The 19,392-nt window shown below is 38.5% G+C and overlaps 1 protein-coding gene across 4 annotated transcripts; it reads left to right on the top strand.

The window, feature by feature from the left end:
* The first annotated feature begins 186 nt into the window (after positions 1 to 186).
* On the top strand, positions 187 to 19,295 carry Acsl (Acyl-CoA synthetase long-chain). Of its 4 annotated transcripts, none has more exons than XM_070210500.1 (11): positions 187 to 436; positions 10,065 to 10,288; positions 13,454 to 13,589; positions 14,785 to 14,850; positions 15,168 to 15,606; positions 16,088 to 16,294; positions 16,398 to 16,872; positions 16,942 to 17,114; positions 17,177 to 17,440; positions 17,503 to 17,778; positions 17,848 to 19,295. In XM_070210500.1, the coding sequence occupies exons 2-11, from the start codon at positions 10,266 to 10,268 to the stop codon at positions 18,000 to 18,002; spliced, it is 2,214 nt and encodes a 737-aa protein (XP_070066601.1). In that variant the 5' UTR covers positions 187 to 436; positions 10,065 to 10,265; the 3' UTR covers positions 18,003 to 19,295. The 4 variants fall into 4 exon arrangements, with proteins under 4 accessions (XP_070066601.1, XP_070066600.1, XP_015029845.1 ...); XM_070210499.1 differs by having other exon boundaries at positions 9,978 to 10,288; XM_015174359.3 differs by lacking the exon at positions 14,785 to 14,850 and having other exon boundaries at positions 207 to 436; positions 9,978 to 10,288.
* Positions 19,296 to 19,392: the final 97 nt, after the last annotated feature.

Raw genomic sequence — 19,392 nt, 5'->3', positions numbered from 1 at the left:
ATGGGACACATAAAACTGTTAATATTAACATTACTTATTTACCGACTAAACGTACTGCATCTGCATGTGCTGCACAAGTAGGTAATAATAAAACAGATTTGACCGCAAGAGCCAGAGCAAAAGAGAGAGCGTCAAACAGCTTTGCCTGTGTGTGCGTAAGTGAGCGGTCGGAATCAGACGGTGAAAATAATCGTGGCAAAAGCGACGGCGACATTTTATACACGTATCAGAAGCAAACTCAACGTGTTTTGAGAACGTTGTATTGGACGCGTTGTGGCCGTACATACACATACATATACATACATACGTGCACATATCTATTGAAAGAAGTTTGTGTATTGATATATGTACATGCGGGCGCGAAATTAAAACGCATACTAAAATCTTGAAACGCAATTGAAAGCAAAATAAAAAAAACCTAACTTTAAAGCTTTGTGTAAGTAATAAATCGCTTTGCGTTTTTCGCCCGGCGGCGAATGAGCTGTTGGCTCGTGATAGTTCCTTTGTAAGTGTGTTTGTGAGTGTGAGTAGGCCATCGAATTGGCAAAAGCGCAACTACAAAACAAAAAAACAAAAAAAACATGTGCATTAGTGTGTAATTTGGTGAAAGTTAAAATTTAAAATAGCCCAATCAGCGTTGGAAATCACGGATTAGTAAAAGTGATTAAGCGCCACACAAATTCTCATTGGAATAACGCCTACGAACGTGGTTATTACGTCAAAAATATCTGTGTATGATTAAAATGTTGCATTGGCTAAAAACAAACAAAGTAAAATAATTGTTTACTAATTAATTTCATGTATAATAATACATTTGTTTGGTGTTTATTACATGTGCGCGCTCCTCTCTCTCTCTCTTTATCTCTCTCTGCCTCTCGCTATCTCTCTCTGCACTCGCCTACGCTCGTTTGCCAATGCAAATAACGGCATTCCAAACACAACGACGCAAAAACTCTGGAAATTACTATAACCGTTTGCAAATACAGCAGGTAAGCTTTTAAATTCAAGTAACGGTGTGTATGACGTATGCAACTACATACTTAGCTACGTTCTGCCACTGCCTCTGTCTGTCCATCGCTCAGCTGACACAGGTCGCACGCACAAACAGGCAGAGACGCGCATTATCTCTCTCTCTCTCTTGCTCTGACGGATTCCCTTTGCCGGCGTGGCGGCTCGAATGTCACGCCACCTGATCAATGCCCGTGTCGGAAATACAAATGGAGCCCCCGCAGGCAGCCGCGCTCTGTTCACTTCTTAAGTGTTTTATGATGGCATTGCCACTTTAAATTTTAACAAGTTGCAATTGCGGTAAACAACGCACGTTGACCCAGTTTCAATTTGCGAGAGAGCGGATGCATTGAGCAACACGCTGCATATGCATTATGCAATGCAGCCAATGGCAACCAAATAAACAGAACAAATGATTTGTTTATTTGTCTATTGATTTCTGTCTGCTTGGCAATCACAAAAGATTTTAAAAAGTTGTCAGCTCTCTTTCCAAATATAATATCACAATGTATGCAATCAAAGCGTAAAGAAAAAATGCACTTTATGCCGTTAGTTACTGTTAACCACAAATCAAATATGATTTTAATTATGCTTACAAAAACAAAGCTCTCTCAATTTCTGCTCAGAGCTCTCTGGCGCTCTCTTATGCTGCCCAACCATTTCCCCTATTGGCCGCGTGCACGTGCATCAGACAATTGTCAAAATATGCGCACGCTCTCTTACAGACTGGAGAGAGCCCAGCTAGCTGACTCAGTCGCTCTTCTACTCCCACACTCTCTTGTCTGCTCGGTTTATTATACCAACTGAAAATCATGCGAGTTTTGCTGTGCTTGCTCTTCTTCTGCTGGGCATTGTGGGTCGCTGCGGGGTCATGTGCACTGTGGATGTGTCATATGTTTCTGTTGTTGTTGCCATTGCGACGGCGCTCACTGACCAGCTGAGCCGAGCCGAACGATGGCCCATGGAAATGCTGATGCATTTTCAATGACGCGTTGGCGAGCTGATTTCTGATTTCTGATGTCTGATTTCTGGGGTGCGGCTTTGTTATGGCCCGGAAGCATGTGCCCTTGCAGTCGTTTATCATTGGCGGCGGGCACGTTAAGTAGCGCACATATTTTTTCTGGACGATTCAATATACATGTGAGCGAAAACTGAAGTTTGGCATTTACATTATTTATTTGTGCTCAACATATTTCGTGTACAGTTGCCTTTTCACATAACTGTTATTGTAATGAATATATATTGCATGTGCTTTCCGTTTGTGCTGAAAAAAAAAACTTATTATTATTTATAATTGCTGTCAAATTGGAAAATACATTTAGTTCATCTCAGATATTTTTAAGATTTTTTATAAATACTTTTGGTAAACACCACCCTTTGCCCTTTTTCCGTCTGGCTTTTATATACGCATATGTATGTATGTATTTGTGCATGTAGCGTTTGCCGGTCGCAGCTTTCATTCATGGCCAAACCCAATTGTCAAAATCAGAGCAGCGGGGCCAAGCAGCATTCAACGTTGTAAACAACGTGCTCTTTGACCTTTTAGCCCGCCGCCACAGTTAATGAGACGGCGGCGAGAGCGCGTGCTCTCTTCGCCTTCGCCCTGTGCTCTTGTACAGTTGACGTCTACGTCGACGTCAGAGGCATTGCAACCCATTGCCATGCTATTCGCCCTCTTTCGCTCATTTCGCCCTGTTCGCCGCACTTTTGTTGTGCTGTTGCTGCGCAACATTTCCCCTGAAACTCGTACGATTTTCAGCTGGTATATCCAAAAGCAAAAGAAGACGAAGAAAACGTGCCACGACATGCTGCCGCACCAACCCTCAACCGATTTTCCTACACCCATTGACTTTTTGTCTGGCGCTTTTCTTTTTACGCCGTTGCAGTTGCAGTTGCCGTTGCCGTTGCCGTTGCTTTTGGGGCCCAGCAGAAAAAGTCACGCGATTTCTATGTAACTACATGAACATACATATGTACGTATGTATGTATGTATGTACATATGTATGTACATGCGTTGTTTCCCCTCGCAGACTTTTACTCTGTGCTGCATTTAAGATCTGGTTACAGGGCACCGCAGAGTCAACTGACTGAAGGATCAATGCACTGTCGAAACCGTAAAACCCTCAAAGATGAGGCTTTCTGAAATTCCACCCGCAAGTGTGGGAAAGGCGTGGAAAACGATTGTTTGCTATATTTTTATTTATTAGATGAATTGATGCTTGGCAAAATGCATACCAAACAGGGTCAGGACACAGGTTCCATGCTGCCCTGAATCTGGAGACTGTAGAGCTCTCTCTCTCTCTCTTTCTCTCTCTCTCTCTGAGACATTTCCATCTTAAACTTCGTCCATATGTCGAAGAGTGGCAGCTATTTATATATCCCGCCGCTCATCTTGGCATATTTTTGGCTTAATTAAAACAATTAGAAATATAAAGAAAATGTATTGAAAATCCAATTAAGACGTGTTCCACGTTTTGCGGCAAACCCACCTCTCCACCTCTTCCAATTCGAAATATTACTTACATTTGCATTTTCTGTGTGTGGGAAATGGGTGGAATAAGGGCGGAAAATAGTTAAAATTATTCGATACAAGAACCCTGACACGGAAAAGGCCGGGAAATGCCAGCTAGTGTTTAATATGTGGACATGCTAATGCATATATTTGCCAGAAGTTTTAACAAAAAGTTTTTGCAACCACTTATTTACATAAAAATATATGTTAATATATAGATATGTATATACTAAGTGTGCGCACGTTATCAGCTGCAATTTTAAGACACTCCTCTCTTCTCTCTACTCTAATCCTCACTATCATATTCTGCTTCATTATCTCACTTTGAGTTATTAACAAATCTAGTGCTCACCTTGTGTTTATTTACTCGACTTTGGGCTCTTAGGGTGACCATTTTTTTAAATAAAATTTTATTTAAACTGTTTGAATATTTATATATTTTGAGAATTAAATATTATGTAATGGGGCTTCTTAGGACTAATTAAAAAAAAGCTTAACTCACTTAGGGCATTCCTATGTATGAAGAGAGTGCGTTAGTTCTACGTTTTTACAAACATACGGAAATGAGCTTCTCATTCGTTAGATATGTAATTAATATGGGGTATATAAATAGTATCTGTGGGGCATGAATAAATCCACATTTTGGCATACAATACTGAACACGTTTGTTTCTGAAGACCTCACGCTGATGAACCATCAACACACACGCACACACACACACACACCTGCACACATTTAAACTATGTTTGCTTTAGTCACGACGTTGAAATGTATGCGAAAAGATTTTCTAACCGGTTTTGCCAACGGGCATCAAGTTGCCCGTATTGCCCGTATCGTATTTTTATAATGCATTAAACCGGCCTTTTGCGACGTGCTTGTGCTCTCTGTAATCATGATCATTGCCAATGTGCTGTTTATCTTGTGGAAAATTTTCACTTTGCATGGCACGTGCTTTCCTAACAGGGTATGCTATAGGGTTGGGGAGACTGGGAAAGCTGTGTGTGATGGTCACTCTAAAGATAACTACACGCATACTTGTCTAGGTCACTTGCATGTGTGTGTGTGTAGTTGAGCATGCGTCGACGTTGACGTCAATTTCAGTCCCTCATCACTTTCCCACACACTCATGCATGATCGCCCATTGCCTTGCCGATGTGATGGCAAGCAGAGCGAGAGGCAGGCGAAATGAGCGAGTGCAAAAGAGAGTGCGCATAACAGGCAGCACTGTCTGCCTACTTATCTGCTTGCTGTTGTTGTGTGTGTGTGTGTGTGAGCTTTTGCTCTCGCTCTTGCTCTCTCTCGGCTTGCTGCACTTGCCGGCAATCAAATTCATTTCAATTCTCCCACACAATCTTCGGTTTGTGTTTGTTTGTTTTGCATACTTGTTGCTCTTTCTCTTTTCATTTTATGAAATATTTAGCGCTTTATGCAAATTGTTGTAGCATTTTTAAATTTATGATTATTGTTGTTTTATTTCAATCTTGCGCGAGCATTCTTCTCATTTTATGTGCGCTCAATAAGCTGCATACAAAAACTAAAAAAAAAAAAAAAAATAAATAAAATAACTACAGAAATTATTTTTATTTCGGACTTTGACACAGTCATACGATGATTTTGTTACCCCATTTGAGCAAATGAGATAGAGCGAGTGCGCGAGCGAGCGGGCGAGAGAATTAGGAAACACATAGACAATGACAAAGAACAGTTGCTCTCTTTTGCTCAATCGCCAAGCATTTTGATCACAGGTCATTTGAGCATTATATTGCACATGCATGTGTGTGTGTGTGCATATATGTATGTACATACACAGGAATAGAGAATCATTGACCGCCGCCCTCCCTGCCCCCGCCAATGTCAAGGCAACTCGCGTGTCATCGATATGCTGATGATTAACGAGCACCGTTACATGCCGTTTCGCATTTAGCACCTTGGTTGAATGTTTATGGTCTTGCTGCGAATGCCAAAGTTCAAGTGACTGTGCAAGCTATTTGCGCATTCAAGTTTGTTGGCGCAACAAGGCAGCAATTGGTGTGAGTTGATGTCAATAAATAAATTAACTGTAAAAGTTATATCATTGCAGCAAAAAAAAAAAATAAATAAATAAATGAGATATTTCTTATTCAGAGAAATCATTTATCATTATTTCTAATGAGCATATATTCCATACAAATTGTTGTTTGTGGACTTATTTGATCGACTTATTTTTAGGCATTAATCATTGAGTTTTACTGCAATTATTAGCAACAGTAGGCGGAAATTAAAAAAAAAAAAGTCATAAAAGTATATATTATTTTGTTAACAGGCACTTTGCAAAGTTAATTGAATGGGAGCACATTCAAGCTATTGTGAAGAAAATGTGTTCAAGTAAAAAATACAAATATTTATATTTATTAGTCCGACGTATGCATATTAACATGTACAAACACATGACTGTGAGCGCATTAGTTAGTTAGTCTAATAAACAGTTTTCGTTCTATTTTGTTATTAGATTGTTTTAAGATTTGTAAAATGTATCTATTTGAACTTTTCTTTAATATTGCCGGCATTTGCATTGCTAATGATGCTTATCAATAATCTATTCTTACTTGTTTTTTTTTTATTTTTATTTATTTCTGGAACATTTACATAAATTTGTTACTTCACCTGACCTTAATTACCTGTTACGTACGAGGCATACAAATTACAAAGGTGTTCGTTTCCTAAAATTGTTCAATTTGCATGTGTTGTGTAAATGTTATTTCAAAGTCTGGCACTAAATTCTCACTTTTTTTTTAAATTATTAATCAGTGCAGGCCAGATAGGTTGTATTGGCAATTTAAAACATTTAACAGCAAGCGCTAACTCATTTTACTTTTACAATAAATATTATTTAATTATTGAAAGTATTTTTTAATTTTTTAAACACTTTTGTTTTCAATAATCATCTAACTTTTTAACTGTGATTGCCAATAACGGTGCAAATTCTTTTTCTAAATATTACACTGATTTTTGAGTAGTTTTTCACATTTGTTCGATTGGCTTCAAACCTATTTTCAAAGCCTTTCACAGGAACTTGACGAAAACGTATTTCACCCGCAATTGTGGAAAATTGGCGGATTGAAAATCATTTTCAAATGTGACCTTTTAACACTTTGATTTAGTTTCTTTTATTTGTAAGTCAAGTGAGTTAGTCTCGTTATTTGTGGGCGGGCACGTGGGCAATTTTAAAAGGTTTATAATAACATAGGCTAGGCTCGGAATAGTTCACACAATAACGGATCCAAATATTTGTGCTTTGGTATCGTTCTACTGTTTCAAGCTCGATTACCTGGGACTTTGCACCGAACTTGGACTTTGTGAGCCGTGCAATTGGCTTGCTGCGTGATTGTGATTATCGACATGGAACTCTTGAAACTCTGTCGAGTTGGGCAAATAATATTTTCGGCTGATGTCAGTGAAATCAAAACGCCGTCAACATGCACAAATGCACTTTCAAGTTCGAGGCTGTCAAGCCAGTCGCTCGCCTGCATTTCCAGTTAGTCGAGCATGACGTCGAGTCCGCGTTTCACATTGGCTCAATGATTTCCATCAATCGTATTTGTTGTTGTGTTTGTGCTGTGCCGTATATGCAAAAGCCAAATGGCCCGCTGTTTTAAAAAATTGGAAAACGCGCATTTAGCTCACGATTCGAACACTCAACAAACAAAAACATGCAAAAAACTATCTTTGGCATGCCGCAGACTAGATACCCTTGCAAACGCAAGTACTATAAAATGAACTCTACTCCCAATTGATCCTATAATAAAGCTATGCGATATATTCGTTCGATCCAGACGTCTATTTTCTATGCGTTGCACATGCCGTGACAAAGAAAATAGAATGCTTCGTAAGGGTATAGAGAAAATGTATAAAGCAAAAGAAAAACGCGCAGTAGCAACAAATTGAAAATGTTTATAACGGTTGCATACGCAGTGTCTATAATAAAAAGGGGACCCGCAATTGTTTTAATCAAAGCAATTAAAATCAGTTTCACCTAATGCTCAGATTGGCAGCGAACGAGTATTAAAACCTGATATTAAACGCTGAACTTTGAAATGAAAGCGGTAATAAATTGAATTGAGCAGACCTGCAAATATGTATTTCCATAATTTCGAGCATAGCTCATCTACCATCTGCTATGATAAAGACAATTTGTTTGTTTATGTCGGTCGATTATTGTTAGCATAACGCATGCGAAAGGGATTATCTAAACCGACTGATTAAATCAGATGTGTCGCTCGTTTAGCAGCCGCAACACTTTTTCACTTGTCCAACATTTGAGTGGAGTGTGCTTTGGCGGTTCGGGTAGCTGGGTGGGTACAAAGTGCTCGGAATATGTTGCTGGCGATCAAGTGATACGTGTTTGTCATTTCCTGATTGTCTTAATCCAGAGCCATGTTTGCATAACTGTTTGGCCAGCTGTTCGGTGGTGTTGTCGTCGCAGTTTGATTCTTATGATTCCATTTAGCTGCAATTTAACTTTGATCAGGGTCACGTTCGTCGCACACGCGGCAGCGTGTACGTTCAAAGTTCAAAACTTTTGTACCCGTGTGTGCCTACAAGCTTGCCTGAACTCAATCTATTCTGTTTGCATACAATTTTCATTCATTAGCCCACAATTTGGCGATTGCAATCGCTTGCAAATTGTGACAATGTGAAAACAACTTTCGCCCAAGTCGTTGTGCTTCCCATGGTCAGAGTGCTTGCTGCAACTTAACCTCCAGTTGGAATAGATGCCACTCGATGCCTGCTCTACTATGCTGCACACTTTGCTAAATATTATCTTAAAGATCATCGATACTTAAAGTTCGAACGTATTGGATATATATAAAATGCTTGCTTATGTTTGTAAAGGCAGTTTGTCGCGGAGCTTAGGGTATCTTCTAGTCGGAGCACTCTTCTTTTTAATCTGTCTTTGCTATGCGCAAAATCTTTTTATTTCAATGTTATCAACAGAAAATGTACAAATCTTATCAATTTTGAATGGATTTGGGGTAAACAATGCACTTGTTTTTACAGATTTTGACTGAGATAGAACTACATTCAGACATTTAGCCGGAGGTTCTTTCTCGTTTATCAGTTGAACAAAATTATGTTTAAAATTGTAGTAAGAGATATATTTTTTTGTTCTTGCTTCATTCGCTTGACCAAGCACATATATATTAATTTAATAAAATAAGACATCTTAAGTTTTTTTACTTAAAATTGAAGCGTAAAAGATTTAAGTAGCTGTCGAATTTTGCATTAATATTGTGTTTCGACGTTCTCTCACGGCGTAAACAAAACACGTTTGGAAAAAGCGTCTTTCTTGTTATTCATGTTATTGTTTTCGCTGGCGTGGTTCAATGTACGCTGCCGTAAACAAATGCCATCTGTAAAGCCGAAAGGGCTGAAGGATGACGGCAAGGAGTCTTGCAAAAGAGTTTATGAGTCTTGTGACAAACCAAAAGAGCTGCCCATAAATAATCAATGCATGAAAATATTTATTAAAAGACGCTTCATTACGTTGAACTTTGCTCGATTTTGGCAATGCGTTAATCAAGCCGGCAGATTCTGAAGAATTTCTAGTTTGGATATCTCTTTCGTTCATATTGCCGACGCAATCAGTAGACCTTGCTGTGGACTTTGCCCAAGCGATTGCCATTAGAAATTGTTAATAACTTGTTTATCAATGTATTTATGGCTCAAGCCAAACAAGCCCAACAATAGTTCCGTGTGTCTTCCATTCATAGGGGGCGCGACCTATGTCAATTTGTAGCCTAGAAAAGCAGAAGTAGAAAAAGGCGAATGTTACACGCGTGAGATTTCTCTGGCATTTCTCGCGTATTATGCAACACACATTTGACTGTCTAAATTTAATTTCTGTGCTATCTTTAAATATAGATACACACACACACACACATCTGTACGGATCTTTTTTGTATCTGTATCTCGGTTCTTGTTGTTTTTTTATTATCAGTTTTTGGCCAAACACCAAGACCACAAGGCGAAACCGAAGAACTTGTTTTCTGTTTTGTTTAAATTCAAAATTATATATTCAACCTTTTCTTTTTGCCTTATTTTTCTTCTCATTTAATGTTTAATGAAATGCTGCTCTGTAGTATTTTAAATGATTTTTTATGCTAATAGTGGAAAGCGAAAAGAGACCACGAAGGTCAGCCAAGTTCTGTTACAAAATCTTCAAGCTCTTTCTGTTTTTTTTCTTTACACATTTATCGCATTCGCATTAAAGTATTTTATCAATTGAAAATTGAAAAGGTGTCTAGCTAAGAATACCCATTGCCATTGCCATTGGTGAGAGCTGTTCTAACATCTTATTGTTTTTGCCCTACTGCTATATCTATTTGTACAACAAAGACCATTTTGATTGTCTAATCATTGTCATTATTTTCATTACATAAATGCGTATCTGTTTTCTCTCTCTCTCATTTTATTGTAGGTAAATGAAACATCAAAGCAACTGCAGCTTGAAAAGTGGCATCATCGTCTAAATGTTGCATCCATTTGTTTGTCCAACCTGTTTTAGCTAACTACGTAGAAACCGCATCACGCATTACGCATTACGCATTACGCATTACGCGCTTTTCCATCAACGCAACTGTACTTGGAGTACGCTTGGAGTGGCAACAAGGACACGAAATAAAGAAAGCGTTTTCTAGAATTTCTCCCCCCTTGTCTGTGTCGCTCCGTCTCAACCGCTGGCCTTGCCACAGTGAAGCTCGGCAAGATGTTCATCGAAGATGATGCCCAGTAAGTACTCTCCCATTGAACTATCTAATTGTCCAACCTTTATGTAAGTCATGTCAACACTTGCTTTAATTTGTGTACACTTTTACGTAGCGAAAGATTTGAGAATGCATGAGATACGCGCTATCAGGACAAGTCAAATGTAATTTTAATTTAAGCAGAAAATTCTCAACAATTCGATTCTTTTTTAAATTTAATAACATACCATTTAGTTAAAAATATGCATTGCATATATTTAATAAACTCCTCGCGGAGTTATGTCGTTTTGGAACGTCATATCTCCTCGCGGAGTTATGTCGTTTTGGAACGTCATATCTCCGCGCGGTGTTCTGTCGTTTTGGAACGTCATATCTCCTCGCGGAGTTATGTCGTTTTGGAACGTCATATCTCCGCGCGGTGTTCTGTCGTTTTGGAACGTCATATCTCCGCGCGGTGTTCTGTCGTTTTGAAATGTCGTATCTCCGCGCGGAGTTATGTCGTTTTGGAACGTCATATCTCCTCGCGGAGTTATGTCGTTTTGGAACGTCATATCTCCGCGCGGAGCCATTACCCGAGATATTAGACGGACGGACGGACAGACGAACACGGCTAGATCGACTCGGCTATATTATCGCTTAACATATTTTATACACGACTAATTGTGAATTCAAGCATATAATTGTACCTGACTCAAATTGTGTTTAACATTAAAACACATGCCATTTTATTGAATTGAAAATAAAAAAAAACCCCAAAAAATTGAAATACCTTTTAAAGTCAGTTGGCATCTTTACGGTCGGATGGTTTTTGAGAGGTTTTTTACAATATATCTTAACAAAAACCATATCTTGACAAAAACCAGAGACCAACTAACTAAAGACCAGAAAAACACAGAAAGCAGAGGATTAAATACAATTGTCTTAATGCTGAGTTGCGTGAAACGATTGTGGAAATCTCATTTTCCGTCGGCGAGCTATATGTACATATAATATGAACGATCTGCAATAGCTTTGACTCAGATTTCAATATACGCCAATAACCTACTTTTTGAGCGAATGTTTTTATGGCAGCTAAATGACATATTTGTCGCTATATAGTATATATTTGGTACATATATGTCCAAATTGGCCGGATCAGACCAAGCTGTCAAACGTCTAGTTACTATATCATAGTAAGTCGATCGACTAAAAGGGTATTTAGTCTTCGGCATGGCAAAGATAGTTGTTCTTGCTGGCAACGCATGCCCATAAACCATGCTGATATTTTAAGTCTAATATTTTTAATTTGGCGTTTTTTATTGGCGATTAAAGATAAACCGTATTTGGGGTACTTTTAGCGAAGATAAATATGAAAGTGATAAATAACTGTAGTGCACGAATATTTAAATTTGTGATAAGATTGCGAGCCAATTATTTGATAAGCTATAAATGGAAATTTGATTAGCAACTCGATCGAGTGTGAGGGAGTGATATTTTAATAGGAGAGATTTACTTTTGCAGCGTGCTCGATCAGTCGCCGTGAACCGACCAACAAACTGTGCCAATTAATTGACATTAAGTCTCTGTTGCCAATGCCAACCGGTCGAGGGGCGTCCTAGATTAACGGGCGTAACAGTCACTTGCAGTGCATGTCAAGTTCAGGGACGTGACGTAGTTTCGTAGTTGCTTTGCTTATCGCTGGAGCTCGCCTTATCAGTTCGTTGTGGCATAAGTATTTTTGCACTGATTGCGAGTATAATTAAAGCATTTGCACAGGCGTTCGATGTCTGCTGGCGATCAGTGTGAAATATCATTTGCTTTGAAAATTTCTCTTCGGCGCTTGTCTATATCTATATCTAGCAATTAATATATTTCATGATAAATATTGTATGACCTTCAAACTGGAAAATTATTAATAATAGCTGCAGCGAAAATCACGCTACTTGAGACTTTCAACCTGACTTATTTTATTCGCTTACCGTTTTGATAACGTGCTGGAATGTCAGTGCAAAGGTTGATAATTGAGTTCACATACAGCCGCTGATTATCATGTTATTCACACACACTAACACACACACACACACACACACACACACACACATGCATACAGACGCATTACGAAGCTCTAGGCAACAGCTTTACCATATTATCTTCACTTCCACAAAGACGTAGAAAGGGCCGTTAATTGGCCGCAGGTGGGCGGTGAGATAGTGGCTTAAGTTGAAATAATTTAGAAAAGATATGAGCTTTGTTTTGCTTAAATTAAGAAATCAAATAGTCGTAAAATATAATCATAAAAAGCGAACTATGCAAGTTATCTAATGATGTATGTGCTTATGATTTGGCAGCAGGTGGGCTGTAGATTGTGGCTTAAACTGAAATCATTTTGGAATGCAATATTATTTAATAATACATGTATCGATCTTTCGCGAACAGCTAAGCTCATAATACTTATAATAGATATGTTTATGAAGCCGAACAATAACTCATTGTAAATATATATATATTCAGAGAAAAATCGTTGTCAAGCGTGACAAATACCGTGGGGTAATCTGTGATCTGTGCTGGAAACGAATTTAATCTCGAACGGTCGTTCACAATTTATTGTTCACATCATAAATCAGTTTGGCTTTAATTTACAATGGCAATTGACAAACGATTATTACTACGAGTATTTATTAGACTCCTAAAAAATATAAGAGTCCCTGTGACCCACTTTTACTCAAGTGGAAGATGCTAAACAAGATCGATTATAATTTGATTATGTTCCTGTAAAAAGTCATTTGCCGTTCCATAAGAAACGGAAACCTGTCTGTAAGAGCTGTGTCGGCAAATCAACGCGACGCGTAGAAGGCGCTGATAAGAAGCAAAACGCTTTCCAGCGTTATCGCCTTTCGAGCAGCTGCAGTGCTAAGCAGCTAAGCGGCGAGTGGCAAGCCTTTTCCAGTATTGGGCCCGAAAGATTCGTCAACTGAAATCAGTTAGCTTTCGACTTGCGGCGCAGCTAGAACTATAACTAGTGGCTTACTCTGCCCAAACCTAAAAATACTAAATATATATATCGTACACACATAGGTACATAATGAGTGGAGAATTTCAGAGCAGATCTTGTGCTTTCCATTTGCATATCGTTACACACAGCTGCAGCAGCTGTTACTAAAATCAAATAATATAATTAACTTTGCTTTTGCGTTTTTCCATCCACTTGCAGAATGGATAGCTTCTGGGTGCAGAGTGCACTGGGCGCCATCAAGGCGATTGCCTTTGTCTACGACATTATAACGCTGCCGGTTTATTTGGTAATACAGGCGCCATGGAAACGTCGACAGGACTCACGGCGAGTCAAGGTGAGTGAATTGTTCTAACTAGCATTGAGAAGCTGAACAAAGCTGAAATCTGGTTTAGTTTGTGCTTTTGTTCATAGTATTAATTTAAATTTTGACTTTCGATTTCTCAATAACCGCGTTTCATAGTCTTTAATCGCATGTTTCGTTTACTTACTATTATTACTATTTTATTTATGTGCAGCTTCTGTAATTGTAGCTTTATTATTTCACAAATTGCACAGCCTCAGTTGCAGTTTAACTTGTTCGTCATGCGATGCTTTTACCTTCAGCTTTCCACATGCCGTCTTTGCCTCACATTGTTTACCCAGTTTTAGCTTTAACAACTTGGTAAGAAACTTAAATCAAATCGAGCAAATGTCTCAAAAAGAAAGAAAGGGTCATGTCAGCTATCAAATTTTCTTAAGCCAACGAGCCTTTTATCTGTGCGTGAAGCCAATCTCACATTCTGCATTTTCTCTCAAAATAAATGTGAGCAATATATATTTATATAGTATATATTATAATATAGTATTTTGAAGGGATTTACATTTCAATGGAAGCGTCTTATTGAAATCGGATTTATATAAATGTGTAAAATATAACTTATTTGTTGAACGATTGATTTTTACAGTTTCTTGTCAGCTGTAAAATAATGAAATTTATTAATTTTTGTTTAAACTTTTATTCGTGACTTTATGAAAATGTACTTGTCAATAAATTCAGTTAGGCGAGGAATTATATGCATTTAATTAATTGCGATGTGTTATTAAAAGATTTGCGACTTTGAATGTGCTGTATTGTAGCTGACGTTATGTGGGTTTAGTTTGTAATCCTTATATTATTTAAAAATACAGCATTTGTGTATATTGGCATGCTAATACTTTCGTATTAACAATGTGATTCATTGCGTGCAAGTTTTCTGTGAACTGGTGACATAGTCAGCATTGATAACTCTAGCCACAAGCTCACGGTTCATTCTCACAATCAGTTATCGGCTATCTAAACCGTGATAAGGCTGGAACCAAGCGGTTGTTGAGCAAGAAATAAAAGGAAATGATATGTACTATAAATTTTATAGGTAAATCAAATGCTGCAATCGATTAAATAGTTCACTCAATGGAAATACGAATTGTGCAAAGCTTTAAAACAAAAAAACACATTTTCGTTATATGCCACAAAGCTAATTGGTAATTTTAACCTCCTACCCTACTCGCAGGCCAAGCCCATAAGCAAGAAATTGTTGGTCGATGAGTCCTCCAAGTACGCCGCGGATGACATTGAGGTTTTATCATTTGCATACGTGTTTTATTACATAAATTGGTCTTAAAGTTTTGGTGTCTGTACCATCTGCGGGTTCTACCACTAACGTACACCACGCCCACCCAGCGCACACACACTCCACTTATCAGTCAATAAAACATATGTTGTTTCATACTAATTGCACTTCCAACGCGTATGGGTACCTTAGCTTCCCAGCCAAACCACCAAGAACCTCGTTTCTTTATACACATGCTTGGTATCCCATTTAGTGGCATCGGTTTGATTGAAACTCGAGCTCTGCCTTACATTGTTACTCACATTTGTGCTCGTTACTTGCAGGCAAAGATAATCAAGAACGAAGAAACTGAGCTGACATACCGCACCACGGAACCGCCGCGCGATGTGCATGTGAAGATGCTGCAGGAGAATATCGATACGTTGGAAAAGGTTTTCAATTACGTGGCCAAGACGCACTCGACCAAACGCTGCTTGGGCACCCGCCAGATACTCAGCGAGGAGGACGAAACACAGCCAAACGGACGCGTTTTCAAAAAGTACAACATGGGCGACTATAAGTGGAAGAACTTTATCGAGGCGGAGCGCATGGCGGCCAGCTTTGGACGTGGACTGCGCGAACTTGGCCAGGCGCCGCGACAAAACATTGTCATCTTTGCTGAGACTCGTGCCGAGTGGATGATAGCTGCCCATGGTTGCTTTAAGCAGGCGATGCCCATTGTAACCGTCTATGCCACACTTGGCGATGACGGCGTGGCCCACTGTACGTATACTGAAACAAGAAACTGCGATCATGTTCGGCATGCCGAAAATTAAATATCCTTGAAGAACATTTATCTATTTTCAATCGTTGCTTCGGACTATTTACCGTATGCAAGTCCGATGTTAAGACTTTGAGCTCTTGCGTATGGCTTCACTCACTAAAGAAGAACGAATACCCGCTTGACGCGTGGTTTTCTCTGCAGCTGTGATTTTAGCCCTAGCCCCACACTATAGAAAAGGGGCGTTTGCGATTATCTTTGTTATTTATTGTATGCATAAATATGGCATACAAATATTTGTAACAGAAAAGCGCCATGCTAAAAAACCTCCAATTTTGGGTGGAATAAGGGAAAGGTATCAAATAAGTGAAATGAAATGGCCATATCGACTCGGCTGAGATAGAATTTATATGCATTGTGCTTTGTCGGTTTTACAAACATTCTTGAAACTTATTTTTTAACATATTTGACATTATTTTTTAGGCATCAGCGAAACCGAAGTAACCACTGTCATCACCTCGCACGATCTGTTACCGAAATTCAGAACTTTGCTGGACAAATGCCCAAATGTCGACACCATCATTTATATGGAAGATCAGCTGCACAAGACCGACACAAGTGGATTCAAGGAAGGCGTTAAGATTCTGCCATTTGCTCAAGTTGTGAAAATTGGAAATGACAGCAAATTTGGTATGTTTAAATGCGGCTAGACATAAATAAATAAATATTGGATAAATGTATTAGCTGTTAGCTTTTGATCAATTGCTAACTCTTGATTTTTATTCATCCACAGAGAACGTGCCACCAAAGGCCGAGGACATTGCCATTATCATGTATACTTCCGGCTCAACGGGCACTCCAAAGGGTGTTCTGTTGTCGCACAAGAATTGCATTGCAACAATGAAAGGCTTTTGTGACATGGTTAGCATTTATCCGGAAGATGTGTTGATCGGTTTTCTGCCCCTGGCGCATGTGTTCGAGCTTGTCGCGGAGAGCGTTTGCCTGATGACTGGCGTCTCCATTGGTTACTCAACGCCGCTGACGCTAATCGACACGAGCAGCAAGATTAAGCGTGGCTGCAAGGGTGACGCCTCCGTGCTGAGGCCTACGTGCATGACTTCCGTACCTCTGATACTCGATCGCATCTCCAAGGGCATCAACGACAAGGTCAACTCTGGCTCTGCATTCAGGAAAGCGCTCTTTAAGTTTCTCTACCAGTACAAAGTCAAGTGGATACAGCGCGGTTATCAGACACCATTGATCGACAAGTATGCACGATATAGAGAATATCTATACAAATAATTTAATTAACATGTGATTCATTCTGCTCTTGCTAGGCTGGTCTTCAAGAAGGTGGCTAAGCTAATGGGCGGCAGGGTGCGCATTATTATGTCCGGCGGTGCGCCGCTCTCGGCCGACACTCACGAACAGATCAAGACGTGCCTGTGCGTGGAATTGATACAAGGCTACGGCCTGACAGAGACCACTTCTGGCGCAACTGTGATGGACTGTAAGTGCTCTGCCTGAATATTCAATTCTAGTTTGCTTTACAACCTAACAATATGCTTGCAGATCGCGACATGACCTATGGACGGACTGGAGGACCTTTGACTGTTTGTGACATTCGGTTGGTTAATTGGGAAGAGGGCCATTATCGTGTTACCAACAAACCCTATCCACAGGGTGAGGTACTCATCGGTGGCGACTGCGTATCGCAAGGCTACTACAAACTGCCCGGTAAAACCAATGAGGACTTTTTTGATGAAGATGGACGCCGTTGGTTCAAAACCGGCGATATTGGAGAAGTGCAATCCGATGGCGTACTTAAGATAATTGGTATGTGCCAGTACACAATATGTACGCTAAAAATCTGGGCTAAATGTTCCACTTGCCCGCAGATCGTAAGAAGGATTTGGTTAAGCTGCAGGCTGGTGAATATGTCTCCTTGGGCAAGGTCGAATCTGAGTTGAAGACGTGTGGCTTTATTGAGAACATTTGCGTTTATGGTGATCCGACAAAACAATATACCGTCGCGCTGGTCGTGCCGAATCAGAAACATCTCGAAGAGTTGGCCGAACGGAATGGGCTTAAAAACAAAACGTTTGAAGATTTGTGCTCATCGCCAATCATGGAGAAGGCCATACTCAAGGAAATAAGCGAACATGCGAGGAAATGTAACTAACTAACTTATAAAATATGTTGTTAGAGGCTTATAATTATTATTATATTTTTTTCTGGTGCAGGTAAATTACAGAAATACGAGGTGCCTGCCGCCATTACGCTGTGCAAGGAAGTTTGGTCCCCGGATATGGGCCTAGTGACGGCTGCTTTCAAGCTGAAGCGCAAGGACATTCAAGACAAATATCAGCACGACATTAATCGCATGTACGCTTCATGAAAGTCAATGTACTAAAATAACAGGAGCAGCAGCTTGAAGCCAATTGTGTACTAAATATAACAATTGTTTTAGTATAGCTCAAAAGAGGAAACATGCGTTATTGAAACCAAACTAGCTTAAGTACGAAAATATCTAAAAACCAAATAGACACACATCAACGGCTATGCCTGTAAAGAGAAAATTTGTGTTTAGAAATTGATTGATTTTTGAGCTCTTTTGCTAATCTATTATAATAAAACCTGTATTGAGTTTTTAGAGTTATGTAGCTTAGTTTGGTTACTTTTGTTTTGTACCATGCTGTTGATGTTGATGATGATGATGATGATGATGATGATGATGATGATGTTGAATATGATTTTGATAATGATTACGAATGACAATGATAATGAAAGAGACGATAACGGTTACGATTGATGTACAGTTTTCGGTTTTTAGTACATTTTTGAGGCAAATGAAAAATTGCGTAAAATAATAATTATTTTTATAAAACACACAATAAACTAAGCTTAAGTGGTTGCCTAATAATTATGTACATACTTTACATATACACAATCGCGTATATATCAAAATCTAATCCTAGATTTGAATATAAATATATAAATATAGCGTACTTCTTAAAATATAGTTTAATATATGGCAAATATTGAAGTAATGAATTGTAGCAAATATAAAAACATAAAGCAACATGTTCTGAATTAAAATGCTAAATGCAAATACAAATTAATAAATTTCTTTACTTCTGCTGGGGCTAACATATAAAACAAAGAGAATAAAGAGAGAGTGCACTAACTATAAACCCTCCATATACACACAACTCATATGAAGGGCAGCAAAGAATTGTAAAATGTACAATTTTTTAGGCAAATTTAATAAATGCAACAATGCGAATAAACTTTAAAGATCAATTGCAATTACAACTCAACATCATAATCAGCATAAGAAAGACTTAGAGCTAAAGGAAAATAGTAATGCCTAAACTATTAAGATTCGATTATTTTTTATGTGTGCAAATAGTTTTGATTAAATTGTAGTCATATTTTTAGTCACGTATAACTTGTAGAAATGATACGGTGCGTTTTTAAAACGAGGAAATTGATAATATTTTCAAAATACCGGAATACATTTTCTGTACTAATTATATACATACTATTATGCATATTTTAGATAGCATATTTTATTTAATAGTTATATTAGATTGAGTTACACAAAAAGTCTTACAATAAGCAAATTACATCATTGTACATTTGGGTGTATAAATATTGAGAATGATTAATAAATATTTAAATCCTTGAATATTTTTAGCTAATTCATTGAAGAAGCATGATGTTTAAAACATATGCTAATGCATGCAACAAATTACAAAATGGTAATTGTATGTTTTTGTTTTTAA

The sequence above is a fragment of the Drosophila virilis genome, chromosome 5 (assembly GCF_030788295.1).
Source record: "Drosophila virilis strain 15010-1051.87 chromosome 5, Dvir_AGI_RSII-ME, whole genome shotgun sequence".
In the NCBI taxonomy this organism is placed as follows: Eukaryota; Metazoa; Arthropoda; class Insecta; order Diptera; family Drosophilidae; genus Drosophila; species Drosophila virilis.
This window is presented reverse-complemented; position numbering and strand designations above follow the sequence as displayed.

What these genes read in the sequence shown, in the direction of transcription:
- Acsl (XM_070210500.1), top strand. Translation starts at nt 10,266, where the DNA reads ATGTTCATCGAAGATGATGCCCA. An exon ending in TGGAAATGACAGCAAATTTG is followed by an intron (nt 16,295 to 16,397) that starts GTATGTTTAAAT and finishes ATTCATCCACAG; the next exon opens with AGAACGTGCCACCAAAGGCC. An exon ending in TGGCGTACTTAAGATAATTG is followed by an intron (nt 17,441 to 17,502) that starts GTATGTGCCAGT and finishes ACTTGCCCGCAG; the next exon opens with ATCGTAAGAAGGATTTGGTT.